This window comes from Dipodomys spectabilis, unplaced genomic scaffold (genome assembly GCF_019054845.1).
Source record: "Dipodomys spectabilis isolate Male_0828 unplaced genomic scaffold, ASM1905484v1 ptg000082l, whole genome shotgun sequence".
NCBI lineage: Eukaryota > Metazoa > Chordata > Mammalia > Rodentia > Heteromyidae > Dipodomys > Dipodomys spectabilis.
This window is the reverse complement of record NW_024870759.1, coordinates 1,059,312-1,079,381: the sequence shown is the minus strand read 5'-3', so window position 1 is coordinate 1,079,381 and position 20,070 is coordinate 1,059,312. Positions and strand designations below refer to the sequence as shown.

Sequence of the window (20,070 nt, the reverse complement as noted above, 5' to 3'; positions counted from 1 at the left end):
GTGGGGCTCTCGAACAGTTCCCAGTTTTAGTGGGTCCTGTGGTCCGGGTGTTGGGGTAGGGAGTCTAGGTCAGGGTCTGGGGATTCCCTCCAGCTCTGGTCTCCCTTGATGGATTCCCTGTCCCCTGATGGGTACTCACCCTGTAGGTCGTCAGTTGTTGTTGCAGTCCGTCAGTTGTTGTTGCAGTCCGAGTTCAGTTGGGGTGGTTGCGGGCTGGGTTGGGCGGCCCCCCGCCGGGTCGTTGCGATCGCGACAGGTCCCTTTGTGGCGCTGCTGGTGCCGGGCGGCTTTGGCGGGATGGAGCCTCTCCGCTCCGGTGGAGAGTGATGGGTGGGGTGGGATCCTCCTGGAGACTCCCGGCTGGTAGGTTTCTCTGTTCCTGGCGATCCGCTGTTCTGCAATCCGGTACCTGGTGATCTGCAAGCAGCCCCCTGTGTCTCTGTGGCTCCGGCAGCCCCCGCCGGGCCGGCTGGCCGGCGGCTTGGCGCACTGCCGCGCGGCCAGTAAAGGTTGGGGGAGGGGTCTTCGCTCTTCTCTGTTCTGAAATTCTTCTTTTCCTCTCTTTCTTTTTTTGTTATTTTCCACCTCTGGTTTTTCTCTGAGTGTTCGTCTTTTTGTTGTTGTCGGTCTCTTGGGGAGATTAAAGGTTGGAACTCGAACTCTCTTTTTGGTTGGAGAGAGCTGTGGCGTTTCCCTACTGCCCCGTCGCCATCTTGAGAACTCTCCAGCCCTTGGATTTTTGAGACAGGGTTTTGCTGTGTAGCCCAGCCTGGCTTTGAACTCGAGATCTTCTTACCTCAGCCCCCTAAATGCTGAGATTGCAGGTGTATACTGCCATACCTGGTAAATCCTCCTATTTTTTTTTTTTTTTTTGTCGGTCGTGGGGCTTGAACTCTGGGCCTGGGCGCTGTCCCTCAGCTCTTCAGCTCAAGGCGAGCGCTCTACCACTTGAGCTACAGCGCCACTTCCGGTTTTGTGGTGGTTTATTGGAGATAGGAGTCTCACGGTCTCTCCTGCCCGGGCTGGCTTTGAACCGCGATCCTCAGATCTCAGCCTCCTGAGTAGCTAGGATTACAGGCGTGAGCCACCAGCGCCCAGCTAAATCCTCCTATTTTAATTGATTATTACATGTTATTTTCCACAAGAGAATTTGTTAAATGCACAGTATTTACAATTAAATTACCAGTGTTTTAGTTAGTTCTTTGCTCAATAAATATTTGTGGCAAGAAGGCCACCTTTGTTTTGGTTAACCTTGAACTTCATTACAGTAGTTAAACACTCTTAATGATTTATATCACACTTTTTTTTACCTACTTGTGTTTTTTTTTTTACTTGTTTTGTAGTTGTCTGATGATTCATGCCCAGTGGAATCCAAGAAGACCAAACGATCAGGAGAAATGTGTGCCTTCAATAAAGTTCTAGCTCACTTTGTCGCTATGTGTGACACAAACATGCCATTTGTAGGACTTCGGTTAGAGGTAACTTTTAGAACACTTCTGGCTACTGTAAATAAGAGTCATTTTAGCATGTGTTGCTCAAGCTATACAGGTTCAACTAGGAGAACCTATTCATTTGGGGAAGGGTGGGCTGTAATAATAGCATCTAATGGTATATATGTAAAACATGACTTAAATTACTTCACCTCTTGTTCTAGCTTCTGGCCTTCTATATGTATAAAGGGAAGTTAAATTCTTCTGAAGTAAAAATGAACAACTTTTAAGAATTAACATTTTTTAAATCTTCTAGTATGAATATTGGTTTTTTTTTGTTTGTTTGTTTTCTTTTTTGGTCATGGAGCTTGAACTCTGGGTCTGGGCACTGTCCCTCAGCTCTTCAGCTCAAGGCTAGTGCTCTACTACTTGAGCCACAACGCTACTTGTGGCTTTTTCTGCTTCTGTGGTGCTGAGGAATCAAACCCAGGGCCTCATGCATGCAAGGCAAGCACTCTACCACTGAGCCACCTTCCCAGCCCTAGTAGGAATATTGTTTAAGCCTAACTGAGATGGTTAATTCATAAAGGGGTAGTTCTTTTGAGTTGGTGAAGCCATGCATAATAAAACTGGACTCCTCTCTGAGAAGTCAGTCAGAAAGTAAATAAAAAATTTACTTTTGTCATATGGAAGAAGCAATAGTCTAATGCAGAATCAGTGACTTTCAAGAATAATGGTCCAGCATGGTCCTCAAACATAGAGGAAAAGGAAGGTAATGGCCTGTAATTTTTATATTTCCAAAAGTTGGCCAAAGATTGATAACCTTTCAATACTGATATATTGAAACTAAATTATTTCCCTCTAGTTCCATGGGTATTTTTTTTTTTTTGTCAGTTGTGGGGTTGGAACTCAAGGCCTGGGTGCTGTCTCTGAGCTTTTTTTCACGCAAGGCAAGTAAGTGCTCTACCACATTGAGTCACAGTGCACTTCTGGTCTTCTAGTGGTTATTGGAGATAAGAGTTTCATGGACTTTCCTGCCCAGGCTGGCTTTGAACCGCGATCCTCAGATCGTGGTAAGTTATAAATAAAGGAGGGAAGTGAAAGTGGGAAGGTGAACTTTCTCAGTTGGGCTGATGAAGATGGCTTATGAGTTGGCAAGCCTTTACTGTAAAGGGTCAGATAGTAAACATTTCAGAGTTTGTGGTTTGTATGGTCTCTGTTACAACTACTCAAGTAGTGCAAACCAGCCAGAGTTGCCTTTAAACAAATAAGCATTGGTGTGTCCCAGTAAAACTTTATTTTACAAAATAAAGCAGGAAGTGGGCCAGATTCAGCCTGCGAATCATGTGTAGTTTACTGACCTGTCCTTTAGAATTTTGTGGAATATGTAGGCAGAAGATAAGGTATGAAATTGTGAAGAATAGTAATAGAGAGAAACCCAAGCCCAGAAATAATAGACAGCTAAAATAGATGCTCATGTCCTTGATATACCCATTTCTAGAACTCTGAGTGAGGTCAGTGCTAAAGCTCCTAAACTGAACAGGGAGTATCTGTGTTTTCTTTCTACTTACTGTGTTTTTGGATTCTTTCATCTTGTCATTTGCATTAATTGTCTTGAGTGTCATTCAGTTACTTCTTTTACAGTGGAGAAGAATGATACATGGTGTTGAGACAGTGATATATAATTATGTCTATTTCAACTGTCGAAATATCTTCTCTGTATTCCCACACTGTTGCATGCTTATGACATGTGAGAACATTTTCCAGTATTTGAACTCAGTCAAGCTCTTAAAGACTTACCTACAAGTTGGTCACTGGTGGCTCATGCCTGTAATCCTAGCTGCTCAGGAGGTGGAAAACTGAAGATCACAATTCAAATCCAGCTTGGGCAGGAAAGTTCATGAGACTGTTGTCTTTAATCACCAGAAAACCAGCAATGACACTGTGACTCAAAGTGGTAGAGCACTAGCCTTGTGCAAAAGAGCTCAGGGACAGTACCCAGGCCCTGAGTTCAAGTCCCACTACAGACCAAAAAACACCTTACCTACATATTCGAATCTGGCAGAAACTTGTATCCAAGTTAAGAATGAAAGGAAGTAAATTCTCTGCTTAAAATAATTTATACTGATGTGAATAACCAGACCCAACTGTACCATAGATGTTTATCTCTCTGATAGAATAGTGGTAGCATTTTAAAAAATACATATTTTTATTGTAAAAATACTGTACACAGGGGTTACAGTTACATGAGTAAGGTAATGAGTACATTTCTTATTGAGCATTGTTACCTCCACCTTTGTTTTTCCCCTACCATCCCTTCCCTCCCCACCTCCCCAACTCCTCTCTCCCCACCACCCCAAAGTTGTAAAGTTCATTTTCAACATAGTGTCGTGTACATCTCATTGTTACAATGGGTCAATCTGTATCCTTGTTTCAGCATTTTATTATTTCCCTTCCCCTCCCCAAATTAGAAAATTCTATATACAAGATACAGGGCACCGGAATCAAATATAGTGAAAACAAGGGTTATACCATGGGAGAAGAACACACAAAAGAAACAAAAAAATCACATAGTACCTTATAAATACATTAAAAACAATAGCAAGAAAGATAAAACCACTTGTGTCCTTATCTTGGGGTTCATTTCACTTAGCATCATCTTATCTGGTCATATGTACATAGCTTTTGACCTTTTCTGCTTGTCCTAGACATATACTAGTTATTGCAAATAAGGGAAATCATGGGACCTATGTTTCTTTGGGTCTGGCTAACTTCACTTAATATATTTTTTTTCAAGTCTTTCCATTTCCTAACAAATAGGGTGGTGTCATTCTTTCTGATGGAGACATAGAATTCCATTGTGTGTGTATATGTGTGTGTGTAGCGCACACACACACACACACACATATGCGCACCACATTTTCTTGATCCATTCATCTAATGAGGGGCATCTGGGTTGGTTCCATCTCTTAGCTATGGTAAATAATACAGTGGCAGCATGTTTTCAACCATCCCAGCCTTTACTTCCTTTTGAATTTGAACCCCTACTCCCTACTTGGTTAGCAGCTAGTTTTCTAAACCTCTGCCCTCCCCAGGCCACAGAGAAGGACTCATTCAAATAATTAGAGTTTCCTTTTTGGAAGAAGGTATGTATAGATACCTGTAATAGAAGACCTGCCAAAGACAAGAATATCTTCAAAAGATCAGAAGACTTTCTGCCATTCTTCAATAACTTGTAGTTTCATGGGAAGTATTTCAAGTATTACTCTACTTTCTTCTTAACTCACTTTCTGAGTCCTCCAATTGGAAGACGTTCTCACTGGATAATCATTTGCCTCATACAAGAAATAACTCATTAAATACAAAAATGTATTTCAGGGGCTGGGAAGGTGGCTCAGTGGTAGAGCACTTGCCTTGCATGCCTGAGGCCCTGGGTTCGATTCCTCAGCACCACATAAGCAAAAAGGAAAAAGCCGGAAGTGGCGCTGTGGCTAAAGTGGTAGAGCACTAGCCGTGAGCTGAAGAGCTGAGGGACAGTGCCCAGGCCCAGAGTTCAGGCCCCACAACCGGACCCCCCCAAAAAATGTATTTCAGCAGTTACAAACTTTAAAAATACTGTTTATGATAAATAAAGAGATATGACTATGAGTCAAACCTTGTTTTGAGGCAACAATAGAATTATACAAGAATACACCTTATTTTTTCAGGTACCTCTTTGGAAGCCACTAGAATTGATTCTGGATTGCTTTTTGCTCACTGATAAAATTAGGTGAATCTCATAAATATCTGGGATGCTTTGAGTTTCAGTTGACTCAGTAGCTTCCTAGAAAATCTTAATGGCAAAGATAATGTTCATAACTGATAATGTTGTAACTTTGGGAAATTACTGGTTCTAGAATAGATGTCATGAAAATCAAGACAGTAGTACATAGAAAAAGTAATTTTTTCTGTAAACTTAATGGTCTGGTATTACTGTGCTTTTCTCTTTCTAGTTATCCAATCTGGAGATTCCACATCAAGGGGTGCAAGTAGAAGGTGATGGCTTCAGCCATGCAATTCGCTTATTAAAGTAAGCCCTTTTCACGTGTCTCACTTGATATCACAGATTACTGTTATACTCCCAGAGTTGTTCCTCTCTTTCCATACAACAGCGAAAAACCAAAACCTATGAATGTTACAGATTTCTGCACAGAATTACCAATGTCCCAGGTGGAAATGGGTCCAGTCCCCTAAACTTAAAGAGTGGCAGTCTGGCACCACTGTTTTTTAGGATGTCTTTCCTCTGCTTCTCATTCATTCAACAGGTATTTTCTGAATACAACTGGGTGTTGGACTTGAATACTCATAAAGCCCTTCAGAGTGCTTTGGGTTCACATAGCAGAGGGATGTGGGCTACTTGAGAAGTCAGGAAGGGTATCCCTGAGGAAGTACCAGTTGTAGTCAGGCTGAAAGTAAGAATTAGCCAGAGGGAAGGGAAGTGGGGTTAGTTCAGTGTCCTAGCCAGTGAGTAGCTGTTAATGCAAAAGTGTAGTGTCTTAGATGGATCTAAAAGGAGTTTATCGTAACTGGAGGTTAAAGGGAAGGACTATCGATGTAAGCAGGATGGATTAGATCCTGCAGGGTTTTTCTAAGTGTCTTCCAACAATTTAGACTTAGTGTTAATAACACTAAGAAGCACTTACAAGCTAGGTGCTGTAGCATGTGCTTGTAGCCTAAGCTTACTAGAAGGCCAAAGCCAGAGGGTCACGTGAGCCCACAAGTAGAACAGCCTAGGTAGTGTAGATTTCATCTAAATTTAAAAATAAAATAAATAAAAACCACAATGAAAAAACCATAGATTATTTTAAACAGACACTGACATCATTAGATGCTTCTGAAAGTTCAACCTGATTGCAGTATAGAGAATAAATTGGAGGATAACAAGACCAAAGTAGCAAAACCAGTTGCTGAACTGGTTCATGACAGATTTGTTAGTAGCTTAGTCTAAAGTGGGTTCTACAAGTAGTTAAGGATGATTGTTAGCCTCGTGGTGTTGGCTTACACCTGTAATACTATATACTTAGGAGTTTGAGATATGAGGATCACAATTCAAAGCCAGGCTGGGCAGGAAAGTTTGTGAACTTTTATCACCAATTAACTACCAAAAAAAAAGTGCAGCCAAGCAGGTGGCTCACGCCTGTAATCCTAGCTACTCAGGAGGCTGAGATCTGAGGATCATAGTTCAAAGCCAACCTGGGTAGGAAAGTTATCTCCAGTAACCCACCAGAAAACCAGAAGTGGTGCTGTGGCTCAAGTGGTAGAGCACTAGCCTTGAGCTGAAGAGCTGAGGGACAGTGCCCAGGCCCAGAGTTCAGGCTCCACAACTGACAAAAACAACAACAATAAGTATTCTTGGCAACCACAGATAAGAAGATGTTAACACTTGTGTTCTATTCTTTTTAGCCAGCACTTCATATTTTTAAGTTCATTTCATAATAGCTTCTCATGCTTTCTAGACAAATTCTACCATTTAAACCATGTCTCCAGTCCTACACCGTAATTTTTAAAAAAAGTCTTTAATTTTAGCTTTTGTTTCTTTATTTAGCATTTAAAGGAAAAATACAGAAATGGATAAATTAGGGCTGGGAAGGTGGCTCAGCGGTAGAGTGCATGCCTTGCAAGCATGAGGCCCTGGGTTCGATTCCTCAGCACCACATAAACAGAAAAAGCCAGAAGTGGCACTGTGGCTCCAGTGGTAGAGCACTAGCCTTGAGCTGAAGAGCTGAGGGACAGTGCCCAGACCCAGAGTTCAGGCCCCATGACCGGCAAAAAAAAAAAAAGAAATGGATAAATTAAAGATATGTTTGTCTAGCAAATGCCCATTATCATGGTCAGGTGGTATGCAAGTGAAGAAAGAAAGTATAAATGATAAATATCTGATTTTTTAAAATAAAAATCCTGTACAGATATAACTAGTACCCAATTGTTCTAATGCATTTAACCTTGAGAAACTCTCCTGTTAAACTTTTAGTTCTAAGTATGTTAATATTAACTAGGAGTCTAAGTTATTCTTTTACACATTTTGCTCCTTTCTTGGTGAAAATATGTGTTCTTATTGAACTTTTCCAAATATCAGCTGAGCAGACCTCATATCATGCATCTCTTAAATCAATGTATCAGATGTATCTTGGTAAATTCTAATTGCTATGGTCTACTACCCTGAGAACCACATGCTTGTGTTGACTAGTTTTGAGCTCTTGGGCAGTCTTTCCATCTTTTTTTTTTGGTCGGCCGTGGGGCTTGAACTCTGGGCCTGGGTGCTGTCCTTCAGCTCTTCAGCTCAAGGCGAGCGCTCTACCACTTGAGCTACAGTGCCACTTCCGGTTTTCTGGTGGTTTATTGGAGATAGGAGTCTCACGGTCTCTCCTGCCCGGGCTGGCTTTGAACCGCTATCCTCAGATCTCAGCCTCCTGAGTAGCTAGGATTACAGGCGTGAGCCACCAGCGCCCAGCTATAGTCTTTTCATCTTGTAAACTCACATTACAGTTCCAGGCATTGTCCCTATACTCTGGCCACCCTTCATTGTTTATTGTTTTGTTTTTGTCTTTATTGTTTCTTTACTTCCTGTAACTTATACCACTAACATACAAGCACAGATCTTTTTTTGCAAGTCACAGAACTCTGCTAATCCTTGTGTGTGTATGTGTGTGTGTCTATAACCTTTATAAAGCCCATTCCTCTCTGTGCCTTTAGGCACACTTATACTTCTTTTACTAGCACTTGCAGTGACCTCTCTGCTTTTGCACTACCAGGCCATCATGTACTTTCTGATGTTTGTAAGGCTCCTCCAAACAACTGACTCATCTGCCTTAAAAGACTGTAGCCTTGTCCCTCAGTTTGTTCTCTCTGAAGTTATGGAGGAAAATCCGAGCAGCTATTTAAAAATAACTATTTAAAAATAAAAATTTGCTGGGCACCAGTGGCTCACGCCTATAATCCTAGCTACTCAGGAGGCTGAGATCTGAATTGCGGTTCAAAGCCAGCCCGGGCAGGAAAGTCTGTGAAACACTTATCTCCAATAAACCACCAGAAAACTGGAAGTGGCGCTGTGGCTCAAGTGGTAGAGTGCTAGCTTTGAGCTGAAGAGCTGAGGGACAGTGCTCAGGCCCAGAGTTCAAGCCCCACGACTGACCCACCCCCCCAAAAAAAATAAATAAAAATTTTAATTGATAGAAATTTCCAGATAAGATGAATCCATTTTTGAAAATACATTTTCCTCAGTTCTTTCTCTGGCTAATATATTTTGTAGAAGCTTGGTTTCTTTTGGGAGGACCTAGTCATTATCCCCACCTTATTCAATCATGCTGAGGAGATTTCCTATTATGTTTGTAGCCTTAAAAGTGAGAAGAAGAAAAAAGGGCTGGGATTATAGATTAGTGGTAGGGTGCTTGCCTAACATGCACAAAGCACTTGATTCCATCCCCAGTACTAAAGGGGAAAAAACTGAGTAAATAGTTTATAGGTGCTGGAAAATGGAGCCAATTATATCTGTAGCACAAATTAAGAACGTGACATAAAATGCACTTTCAGGGTCCTGCTATGCCTACAGCATAAATTTTTCTCTCTTGAAAACATGTTAACTTCTGTGCATTCATCTTCTAAGCAAACAGATTTCATATAAAATTAGCCTAAGTATGGAAGGAAGACAATATATTGCATTTATGTTTTCAAACTCAAGATGAGATGTCTATTTAAATTGGCTCTGCTTTATAACTTCTTTGACAAGATTCATAAAATGTAAGGGTAAGGCAGACAAACCCATGATCTACCTATCAAGTTCAAGAATGAACATACAACATACACAGTTTCTATAACAACTGAAAATATAGTCGGACAGTATTTTTCTGGTAGTGATAAAAGAATGTAGTGTAAAAAATTAATTTTTAAGATGAAGTCTTACTTTGTGGCCTATGTTGCCTTTGAATGCAAGATCATCTTGCCTGGGCTGGGAAGGTGGCTCAGTGGTAGAGCGCTTGCCTTGCATGCTCAAGGCCCTGGGTTTGATTCCTCAGCACCACATAAGCAAAAAGAAAAAAGCCAGAAGTGGCGCTGTGGCTCAAGTGGTAGAGCGCTAGCCTTGAGCTGAAGAGCTGAGGGACAGCGCCCAGGCCCAGAGTTCAGGCCCCACAACCGGAAAAAAAAAAAAAAAAAAAGATCATCTTGCCTTAGTCTTCCAAGTAGGATTTCAGTGTCTAACTTTTGAAAAACTTTAAAAAGGGGCAGGCAATATGATAGTTTCAATTGAGAAAGATTTGGTACTAAATTTTATTTTTATGCTATCTAGATTGCATAAATCTTGCTGCCCATAATGTTTTTGGCACACCTAACTCTTGTTTTTTTAAATTGTTTATTCTAGATTAGTGGTTCTTGATCCCCAGGCCATTTTACCCTTCAAGGGATATTTGGCAATGTGTAGACATATTTTTGATTGTCATTAACTGGAAGAGGTGTGGGAGATGCTATTGGCATCTAGTAGGTCGAGAGAAGGGTGGCATAGGGCAGCTCCCACACCAAAGAATTCCCCAGCCCCAAATGATAGTTTTGCCAAGACTGAGAAACCCTGTTCTAGGTGTTACATCTTGAATAAGAGATTCCCGTATTTCCAATTAAATATTTGTTTTCTTTGCCTTGTTATAGATAATCACTATACCCAGTCTGAGAATTTACAACCCTCTGAATTAAGGGATAATGCATAATTAACATATTACTCCATCATTTCATCCACTGTTGAAATAACTCACTAACAGCTAATATATCTTAATGTCATAATGGTTGTTGAGAAAATGAATAGTCCATAAAGCTGTAGAAGAAAAATATTTAGGGAGGTATTTGGTTTTCCTGGGATAATTAATAATAAGTATTTTCTCTATTGTTTTGTCTTGTTCTCCTCAGTGCCTTATAAAATAATTCTTTATGCTGGGAAACTGAAATTCAGAGAGGTTAAACGTGACTAAGTAAGAAGTAGACTTAGGGCTCTGACTCCAGAGCCCTTATTCTTTATATACTAAATTGTCCTGTATTCGAAGAATAGTTTTACATGTGTTTTGTTTCTCATGTTGTGTGTGTGCGCATGCCAGTCCTAGAGCTTGAAATCTAGGCCTGGGCACTGTTGCTGAGCATTTTTGCTCAAGGCTAGCACCCTACCACTTGACCTACAGCTCCACTTCTGGCTTGTTTTGGTAGTTATTTGAAGAGTCTCACTTTTTTGCCCCGGCTGGCATTGAGCCATCATTCTCAGATCTCAGCCTCCTCAATAGGTAAGATTACAGGTGTGAGCCCAGCTAGCCTGTTAGCTTTTTCTTGAAAGTGTTCTAGATAGATTTCGTAGAATCAGTATTCTTAATTTTTCATCATGTAGAATTGTGATCTTTTTGAATAAGATTATGGATAACAACAGATGTCACTTAGGTAAAGCAAGAGTTCTAATGTAGGTTGTTGATAATGAAAATGGGTTTAAAAACTGCCACTTAAGCTGGGCCACTGGTGGCACATGCCTGGAATCCTAGCTACTCAGGAGGCTGAGATCTGAGGATAGCGGTTCAAAGCCAGCCCAGGCACAAAAGTCCACGAGACACCTTTTTATTGAGGGGGGGGGTGCGGTCGTGGGGCCTGAACTCTAGGCCTGGGCACTTTCCCTCAGCTCTTCAGCTCAAGGCTAGAGCTCTACCACTTGAGCCACAAAGCCACTTCCGGCTTTTTTTCTTTTTGCTTATGTGGTGCTGGAGAATCGAACCCAGGGCCTCATGCATGCAAGGCAAGTGCTCTACCACTGAGCCACTTTCCCAGCCCCCACGAGACTCTTATCTCCAATAAACTACTCAGAAAACTGGAAGTTACTCTGTGGCTCAAGTGGTAGTGTCCCTGAGCTGAAGAGCTCAGAGACAGCACCCAGACCGAGTTCAAGCCCCATGACTGGCCAAAAAACAAAAAACAAAACAAAACCCAAAATTGCAACTTGCTGTGGTTAATTGCTTCCTTCCTTTGCAGAAGATATCTCGAAGCAGACTGTGAAGCTCTGTTGTGCCCTGACTGATATTATTTACATTGTGCTTTGTCATGCTGTGTATAATCTGCTTCATATACTCTTTTATCACCAGAATCCCTCCCTGTAAGGGTGTAAATGAAGAAACCCAAAAGGCTCTGGACCGCTGTCTTCTCGATTGCACTTTCCGATTACAGGGTCGAAATAACCGCACATGGGTGGCAGAGTTAGTGTTTGCAAATTGTCCACTTAATGGCACTTCTACCAGGGAACAAGGTGAGATCTTTCACACACTTAGTCTTTGCATAATTCTGGATTTTTTAAAGTACTGATTACTGATAATCTCTTTTAATCCTGTAGGACCATCCCGGCATGTTTACCTGACATATGAAAATCTGTTGTCTGAACCTGTTGGTGGTAGAAAAGTGGTTGAAATGTTCCTTAATGACTGGAATAGCATTGCACGATTATATGAGTGCGTGTTGGAATTTGCACGTTCTTTACCAGGTACATGTAATAATTTTCTTTTTGTGTTTGCTCTTGGTGTTAAGGGGGATTGAATTCTTTCTTGTGCTTGTATAATCTTTTTTTTTTCCTAAATTAAAACACTAATGCCCCATTTTTACCTGAAAAAGTAAAACATACTGGGGCTGGGAAGGTGACTCAGTGGTAGAGTGCTTGCCTTGCATGCATGAGGCCCTGGGTTCGATTCCTCAGCACCACATAAGCAAAAACTTAAAAAAGCCGGAAGTGGCGCTGTGGCTCAAGGGGTAGAGCACTAGCCTTGAGCTGAAGAGCTGAGGGACAGCGTCCAGGCTCTGAGTTCAGGCCCCATGACCGGACCCCCCCCAAAAAAGTATGTCTAATGAAAATTGTGTTTTTTTTCATCTCAGGTCAATTTTCTCCCCTCCCTCCAAGACAACCACTGTTAAGTTTCCACAAGTATACCTGTGAATAATACATTGATGTGTTTGTTATAATAATGTAGTACTTATTCACTATATGCTATAAACTATAATAAACTTTTGTTCATGTAAACTCAATTGACAATCAGCTAGAAGTAGACAATCTTCATTTTTTAAAAGAAAACAAGTCACACCATTAAGAAGTTACTGAAATCCTCTAGCCATATGCTTCCTTGTTCTAGCTCTCTTTTTTTAATTGTGAAAATACTGTACAGAGGGGTTACAATTACATGGGCAAGATAATGAGTACATTTCTTATCAAGCATTGTAGCCTCCTCCTTTGTTTCCCTTTCCCCTCCCTTCCCATCCTCCCCCCCCACCAAATCCTCCTCCCCCCTCGCCCCCACCAAAGTTGTAAAGTTTGTTTTCAACATAATGACTTGTACATCTCATTGTTGCAATGGGTCCACCTGTATCCCTATTTAAACAATTTGTTTTTTCCCTTCCCCTCCACAAATTATACCAACATCAAATACAGTGAAAGCAGGGGTTATACCCTAGGGGAAGGACATACAAAGCAACAAAGAAATAATCTTAAAAATGTGTTAGAAACAATCGCATGAAAGAAAAAAAACATTTGAATACATATCTTAGGGTTCATTTCCCTAACATCAACTTATCTGACCTTTTCTGCTTGACTCAGACATATACTAGTTATTGCAAATAAGGGAAACCATGGGACCTATGTTTCTTTGGGCCTGGCTTACTTCACTTAATATAATTTTTTCCAAGTCTTTCCATTTAGCCCCTTTTGTAGTAATGGGAGCATACTGCCTATGGTGGTTTTATAAACTAAATTATTTATTAGACACCCTGCTTACATAGTTTTGGTAAAGTGGCATCCTTTTTAAATTTATATTTTAATCCCAATTTTTTTTGGCAGTAGTTGGGTTTAACAGAGCTTCACATTTGCTAAAGAGGAGCTCTACCACTTGAGCTATACCTCCAGTCCTCAGATTTTGTACCAGTAATCTTTTTGTTTTCTTTCTCTTAGACATACCTGCTCACCTAAATATTTTCTCAGAAGTTCGTGTTTATAATTACCGAAAACTTATTCTATGTTATGGAACCACCAAGGGAAGCTCGGTAGGTCTATGAATTAAAACTTAAAAGATCCTTTTCTATAAATGTTTTAAAAATCAAGAGCTCAAAAAATATTAAAATTACTTTAAAATAAGGGATCAAGTGAAACCTAGGGATAAAATAACATATTTAAAATGCTTGAGTATTATAATGCTCAACTCTCTAAAATTGAAAACTTTAGAGTTTACAGTTTTTAAAGAGTTTATCCACAGGTTTTTGTTTTGTTTTGTTTTGTTTTTTGTCAATCCTGGGGCTTGAACTCAGGGCCTGAGAGCTGTCCCTGAGCTTCTTTTGCTCAAGACTAGCACTCTACCACTTGAGCTACAGCACCACTTCTGACATTTTCTGTTTGTATGGTACTGAGGAAGCAAACCCAGGGCTTCATGTATGTTAGGTAAGCATTCTACCACTAAGCCACATTCCCAGCCCTATCCACAGTTTTATGTTTTTGTTTTGTTTGTTTTTCTGTCAGTACAAGTGCTTAAACTCAGAATCTGGATGCTGTCCCTTAGCTTTTTCCACTAAAGACTGGCTCTCTATCACTTGAGCAACAGTTTCACTTCTGACTTTTTTGCTGTTGATTGGAAATAAGAATTATATGGACTTTACTGCTTTCAACTGTGATCCTCAGATCTCAGCCTCCTGAGTAGCTAGGATTACAGTTGTGAGGAACCAGATGTGGCTTTTACTTTATTGAGAAAATTTAAAAATGTGGCTTAGTGGTAGAGTGCTTGCCTAGCATGCATGAAGCCCCGGGTTCGATACTTCAGCACCACATAAACAGCAAAAAGCTGAAAGTGGAGCTGTGGCTCAAGTGGTAGAGCACAAGCCTTGAGCAAAGAAGCTCAGAACAGTGCTCAGGTCCTGAGTTCAAGCTCCAGGACCAGCCAAAAAGAAAAAAAAGACCTCATTAATCTTCTACATTTTGCCTTTTAACAGTTTTTTCTTCTGCTTGAATGTTACTTTCTTGGTTTCTAAGATGTACAATCTGTTCAATTTAGATTAGTATCCAGTGGAATTCTATCCATCAGAAATTTCACATTTCTTTGGGAACAGTTGGTCCTAACTCAGGTTGCAGTAACTGTCACAATACCATTCTCCATCAACTTCAAGAAATGTTCAACAAGACACCAAATGTGGTTCAGTTATTACAGGTAATGAACTTTATTTTCCATCTAAAACTAAGACCTTATTGGTAGTTGTACCCCATGCAAAGTTCAAAAAAATCATGTAAACACCTTTCTTTAATGACAAGGTAAGTAGATGCCTTTGTCTTTTATATCTTGAATGTTGCGTTGATAATTTTATTAGACCTCAGCGATCTTCTTTGCATTTTCCACAAGGGAATGTTTTAGAGAATGTTCCAGAATGATAATTATTTCATTTGTGAAATTTATACATTGAAAATTCTGAGGAATTGGCATTTGTGTAGAAACTGGCTACCTTCATCGTGCTTGTTCTTTATAGGTACTGTTTGATACTCAGGCGCCATTAAATGCCATCAACAAACTCCCCACTGTGCCGATGTTGGGCTTAACCCAGAGAACCAACACCGCTTACCAGTGCTTCTCTATTCTGCCACAATCATCCACGCACATCAGGCTGGCCTTCAGGAACATGTACTGCATTGACATATACTGCCGGAGTCGAGGCGTTGTGGCTATACGGGATGGTGCCTATAGTCTTTTTGATAACAGCAAGTTAGTGGAAGGTTTTTATCCTGCACCAGGATTGAAGGTAACAGACTTTACTATATAGCATGACACAGTAAACATAACCATGATCTCTCAAACAATTCCTCTGAGGGAGAAATGGGCCAAAACAACACAAGTCTTGTTTGAAATTGAGTAAGTAGCAATTAATCAGATAATGAGTTAATAACTCATCTCTACAACTTAATTCTGAAGGAGCTAGAAGTTCTGATGAAGTGCTGTGCCTGTGTGAACCAGATTATAGTAAGTCCTTTATTTCCTTACCCTGTGATGAATAAGATAGAATATACTAAAGAACATCGTATTTGCTTTTTAAAACTTTAAGTGTAGTGTTTAACATTAATTATTTAAAATGTTTATCAGTTCAACTATGATGCTTTCTAAAAATGTGATGACCTGTATTATAACTACAACTTCTTTTTTTTTTTTTTTTTTTTTGGGTCCGGTCGTGAGGCCTGAACTCTGGGCCTGGGCGCTGTCCCTCAGCTCTTCAGCTCAAGGCTAGCGCTCTACCACTTGAGCCACAGCGCACTTCCGGCTTTTTTCTTTTTGCTATGTGGTGCTGAGGAATTGAACCCAGGGCCTCAGGCATGCAAGGCAAGCGCTCTACCACTGAGCCACCTTCCCAGCCCCTACAACTTCTTATGTTATGGCTCAGTTATTTGTGTCTCCAGTGTAGAGTTAGATAGTTCTAAAAGACTTGTTTTGAAAAAATAAAAACTGCAACCCACTCCTGCCATTTTCCGCCCCTCAGAGACACCGAGTTTCAGTTCTTCTATGGTTGATTCTCTTGATGTTTATATCCATATCACGAAAGAGCATGCTTAGTGTTATTTGTTGACCTTTTGCTTAAGACATTAAGCAAAATGTGAACTCACTGTGAAAATGGAGGGATTTAATTTTTTAAATTCTTCTTTATATACTCTTTCTCCCTTCTAGCCTGTTCCTATGAGGTCAGCATGTTCTTCTTTCTTCCTGTCTTTGTAATATGGTTAGATGAATCATTTTGGTGTTAACATTATAAACGTGTAAACATTATTTCACCAAGCTTACTATGATTGCTTTTCCTTTCTTGTTCACCATTTATTTTCCTGGAATTGTAATTCTTATTTCCTGAAATTATTAATTGGCTCTTTGTTTGTGGAGAGGGTTTAGCTTTTCACTGTACTTACTACTAATTTCATCTTAAAAAATCCATTATGTGGGGCTGGGAATGTGGCTTAGTGGTAGAGTGCTTGCCTCACATGCATGAAGCCCTGGGTTAGATTCCTCAGCACCACATACACAGAAAAACCGGAAGTGGCACTGTGGCTCAAGTAGTAGAGTGCTAGCCTTGAGCAAAAGAAGCACAGGGACAGTGCCCAGGACAAGCCCAGGACTGGCCAAAAAAATTCATTATGTAACTCTCCTTTCAATACATTGAAAAATATTGGTTTCTTATCTGTTTCAATTCAGGGCCTTGTGTTTGTTAGGCAAGCACTGTACCTCTTGAGCCATACCTTCAGTCCTCTTTGGTTTTAGCTAGGTTGTTTTGGGCTGGGCTTGGTGTTCTGAGGACTTGAGCACTGTCCCTGAGCTTTTTTGCTCAAGGCTTGTGCTCTACCACTTGACCACAGCTCCACTTTCAGCTTTTTGGTGGTTAATTGGACATAAGAGTCTCACAGACTTTGCTGCTTGAGTAGCTAGGATTGTAGGTATGAGCAAGCGGGGCCTGGCAACTTTTAGCTTTGTGTGTGTGTGTCTGTGTGTGTGTGTGTGCATGCACACACAGCCATTGGTCCTGGGATTTGAATTCAGGGCCTGGGTACTGTCCCTGAGCCTTTTTGCTAAAGGCTAATGCTGTGCTACTTGAGCTACAGCTCCACTCCTAGCTATTATCTTGAAGTAGTTATACAAAGAGGTTTTTAAACAAGTCAGATTATGAGTATACTCCTTCCATCATTCTCTCCCTCTTTTCCTATCCCATCCATACCTCTTTTACATTTTTTTGTTGACATCAATTAGTTTTACAGTGTGTGTGTGTAGGGGGGATTCATTTTGACATGTCCATATATGAACATAGTACAATGATCAGTCTCACTACCCATCTGTCAGTCTCTCTTATCCCTCTCTCTTCCCAGATCAATCTCAACAAGCTTAATTGTTTCATTTTCACACATGTACATAAAATATTTTTACCATATTCACTCTCCTCTCTTCCCATTAGCCTTCTCCCTTTCCACTAGTTGCCTTGTCTCAAACCGGACCTGTTCTACATTTCTGTTCTTTTCTTTAAATGTATGCTAATTTCTCAAAGAGATTTCACCATGGTATTTGACATGTACATGACACAATATTTTAATCAGATTGATCCCCTTGTTTACTCGCACTGTCCTCATCTCTACTATCCTCTTATTTAATAGTTTCCACCAAGTTTCCTTTTCAGAGGCAATGAATTTACCCCCTTCACTCCCCTTCCCCACCCCCAGTCTCCTCAAATGGTCCCACAATTTTATATATCTGTCGCTCTATATTTTATGTCTAACATCTGCGTATGAGGGAAAACATTTGACTTTTGTTCTTCTGAACCTGACTTCCCCTTAACATGATGTTCTGTTCATCCATTTCCCTGGAAGTAACAATTTAATTCTTTATGATTGAACAATACTCTGTGGTATACACACATGCACAGACTCCACCTTTTCTGGATTCACTCATCAGTTGTGGATCATCTGGACTGTTTCATAGCTTGGCTATTATGAATAGTGCTACAACTTGAATGTGCAAATATCTCTGTTGTAGCCTAACTTAGATTCCCTTGGCCAAGAGTGGTTCATTGGATCATATGTTTAGTTTTTTGAGGAAACTCCGTATTGATTTCCATAGTAGATTAACTATTTTGCTGTCCCAACAGTATGTTAGAGTTCCTTTTTTCCCCCATATCCTTGCCAGTATTCTAGATGATGGCCATTTTGACTGGGGTGAGATGAAATCTCAATGTCATTTTGATTTATATTTCTGACATGTCAGAGATATTAATCATTTCTTTATGTATTTTTTGGCCATTTGTACTTCTTTATTTTTTTCTCTTTTGTTGTTGTTGTTGGTCATGAGGCTTGAACTCAGTGCCTGGGTGCTGTCCCTGAGCCTTTCTGCTCAAAGCTAGCACTCTACTACTTTGAGCCACAGCACCACTTCTGGTTTTCTGGTGGTTAATTGGAGATAAATAAGAGTCTCATTGACTTTCCTGCCTGGGCTGGATTTGAACCATGATCCTTAGATCTCAGCCTTCTGAGTAGCTAGGATTGGACATGTAAGCCACTGACATCTGGCTTTATCTTTTCTGTTTGTTGTAGTTGTTTTTGGTTCTATGGTTTGAACTCAGGGCCTGGGCAACTCCCTGAGCTCTTTTGCTCAAAGCTGGCACTCTACCATGTTGAGCCATACTGCCACTTATGTTCTTCTGGTAGTTAATTGGACATTTCCTTTTTTGACAGTATCACCCCTTCCCTCACTCACTCTCTTCCAGTTTTTCCCTCCCATCCTATCCATAAAGTTGTATAGTTCATTTTCAACAGTGTCTAGTGAGCACCATGGCTACATTTGCTCACCTTTTTTTCTATGTTTTGTTTTTGTCTCATTTCTTCTGGAAGGTTTCTTCTTCCCTCCTTCTCCTCTTCTTTTTCCCCCTCTTTCTCCTTATCCTCCCCCCTTCTTTATTTTTCCTCCCAGGATTTTTTTTTAATTTTCAAAAACTCTTTTTTTGTATCTATAAATGTTCATTTTATGACATCATGTTCTTATATGGCTACATTAACATCTCTTACCTCTTTTCTTCCTACATAATCTCCATTCTTGTTCATTGTGGGGTGCATTGATTTCTTTCATGTTAGTGTCTTTCTTCAAATATCAAGCAATTCTTTGATGTCTTCTCTTATGTAAAGCTAAGAGTTACATACCTTACAGATGTATTGACTATGGTTTTTATTGCAGGAGGATCTGCTTGGGCCATACTTTCAATGTCAGTAGCTTTAGGTCTTTAATTCTTGGTCTGCTGTGAGTACCAAGAGAAGAAGATCCAAGAATCCTAAATAAATAGTATGCAACTGACTTCCAATTTGAGGGAAGTCAAATGAGAGGAGGTCAATATTCTCAACTTGAACTACATAGACTTTAATCTTCCATTTTCTCTCCATTATATCTTGGAGTCTCCCCCCCACCCAAGCCAGCTCTTCCTTCAAGGGGTCGGAGTCAGCTGAGCTCAGGTGAAAGCAACTGAGAATCTAGGAGAGTTTAACTGTCTTTTAGAGAGATTTTAAAAAGAGAGAGAGAAAGAGACTTTCACCCAGTATTCAGTTTTTAGTCCCACCTCCACCCTCATTTCCAGAGGTATCTGGTTCTGCCAGTTCCAAAATGTCTTGGGGATTTGGATAGAAATAGCCTTGTTTCTTGGCTTTCCCTATGTCTTGCTTAGGGTATGACTCTCGCATCTAGTGTGGTTCAACCATCTGCTTCACAGCTTCACAGCTTTCAGAATGTATAGCTACTTTTTCTCTTCTTTTTTTTTTTTTTGGTCTTTATGACTTACTATTTTTTCCTAGTAGTTTTAGTAAGATATTGAGAGAAGATAAAATATGTGTTGTAAATCCATTATCTTTAAAAGTCAGACTATATGTTTTTAATAACCCTTTAATGCTTCTGAGAAGCTTGTGATTACATATTTTTGAAGAATGGGAAAGTGGGTGTATAAAAGTAGGAAATTATGCTTGAGACAAACTCTTAATAGCCTTGCTCAATTTTTTTGATGACACATCCTATAAAACAGATTGTCTTACTCTTGATGGTTTAAGATTAAATCATTAGTAAATATATATTTTATG

General features: G+C 40.2%; 1 protein-coding gene across 3 annotated transcripts in view; it reads left to right on the top strand.

Moving 5' to 3' along the window:
* Med14 (mediator complex subunit 14) overlaps positions 1-20,070 on the top strand; it is a 96,687-nt gene that overhangs the window by 54,549 nt on the left and 22,068 nt on the right. For all 3 annotated transcript variants that reach the window (XM_042683607.1, XM_042683606.1, XM_042683608.1), the window contains 7 exons: positions 1,344-1,478; positions 5,423-5,499; positions 11,567-11,727; positions 11,812-11,958; positions 13,411-13,502; positions 14,501-14,653; positions 14,967-15,236. In XM_042683607.1, coding sequence (XP_042539541.1) covers positions 1,344-1,478; positions 5,423-5,499; positions 11,567-11,727; positions 11,812-11,958; positions 13,411-13,502; positions 14,501-14,653; positions 14,967-15,236 — 1,035 coding nt within the window. The remainder of the gene's footprint in view (positions 1-1,343; positions 1,479-5,422; positions 5,500-11,566; positions 11,728-11,811; positions 11,959-13,410; positions 13,503-14,500; positions 14,654-14,966; positions 15,237-20,070) is intronic.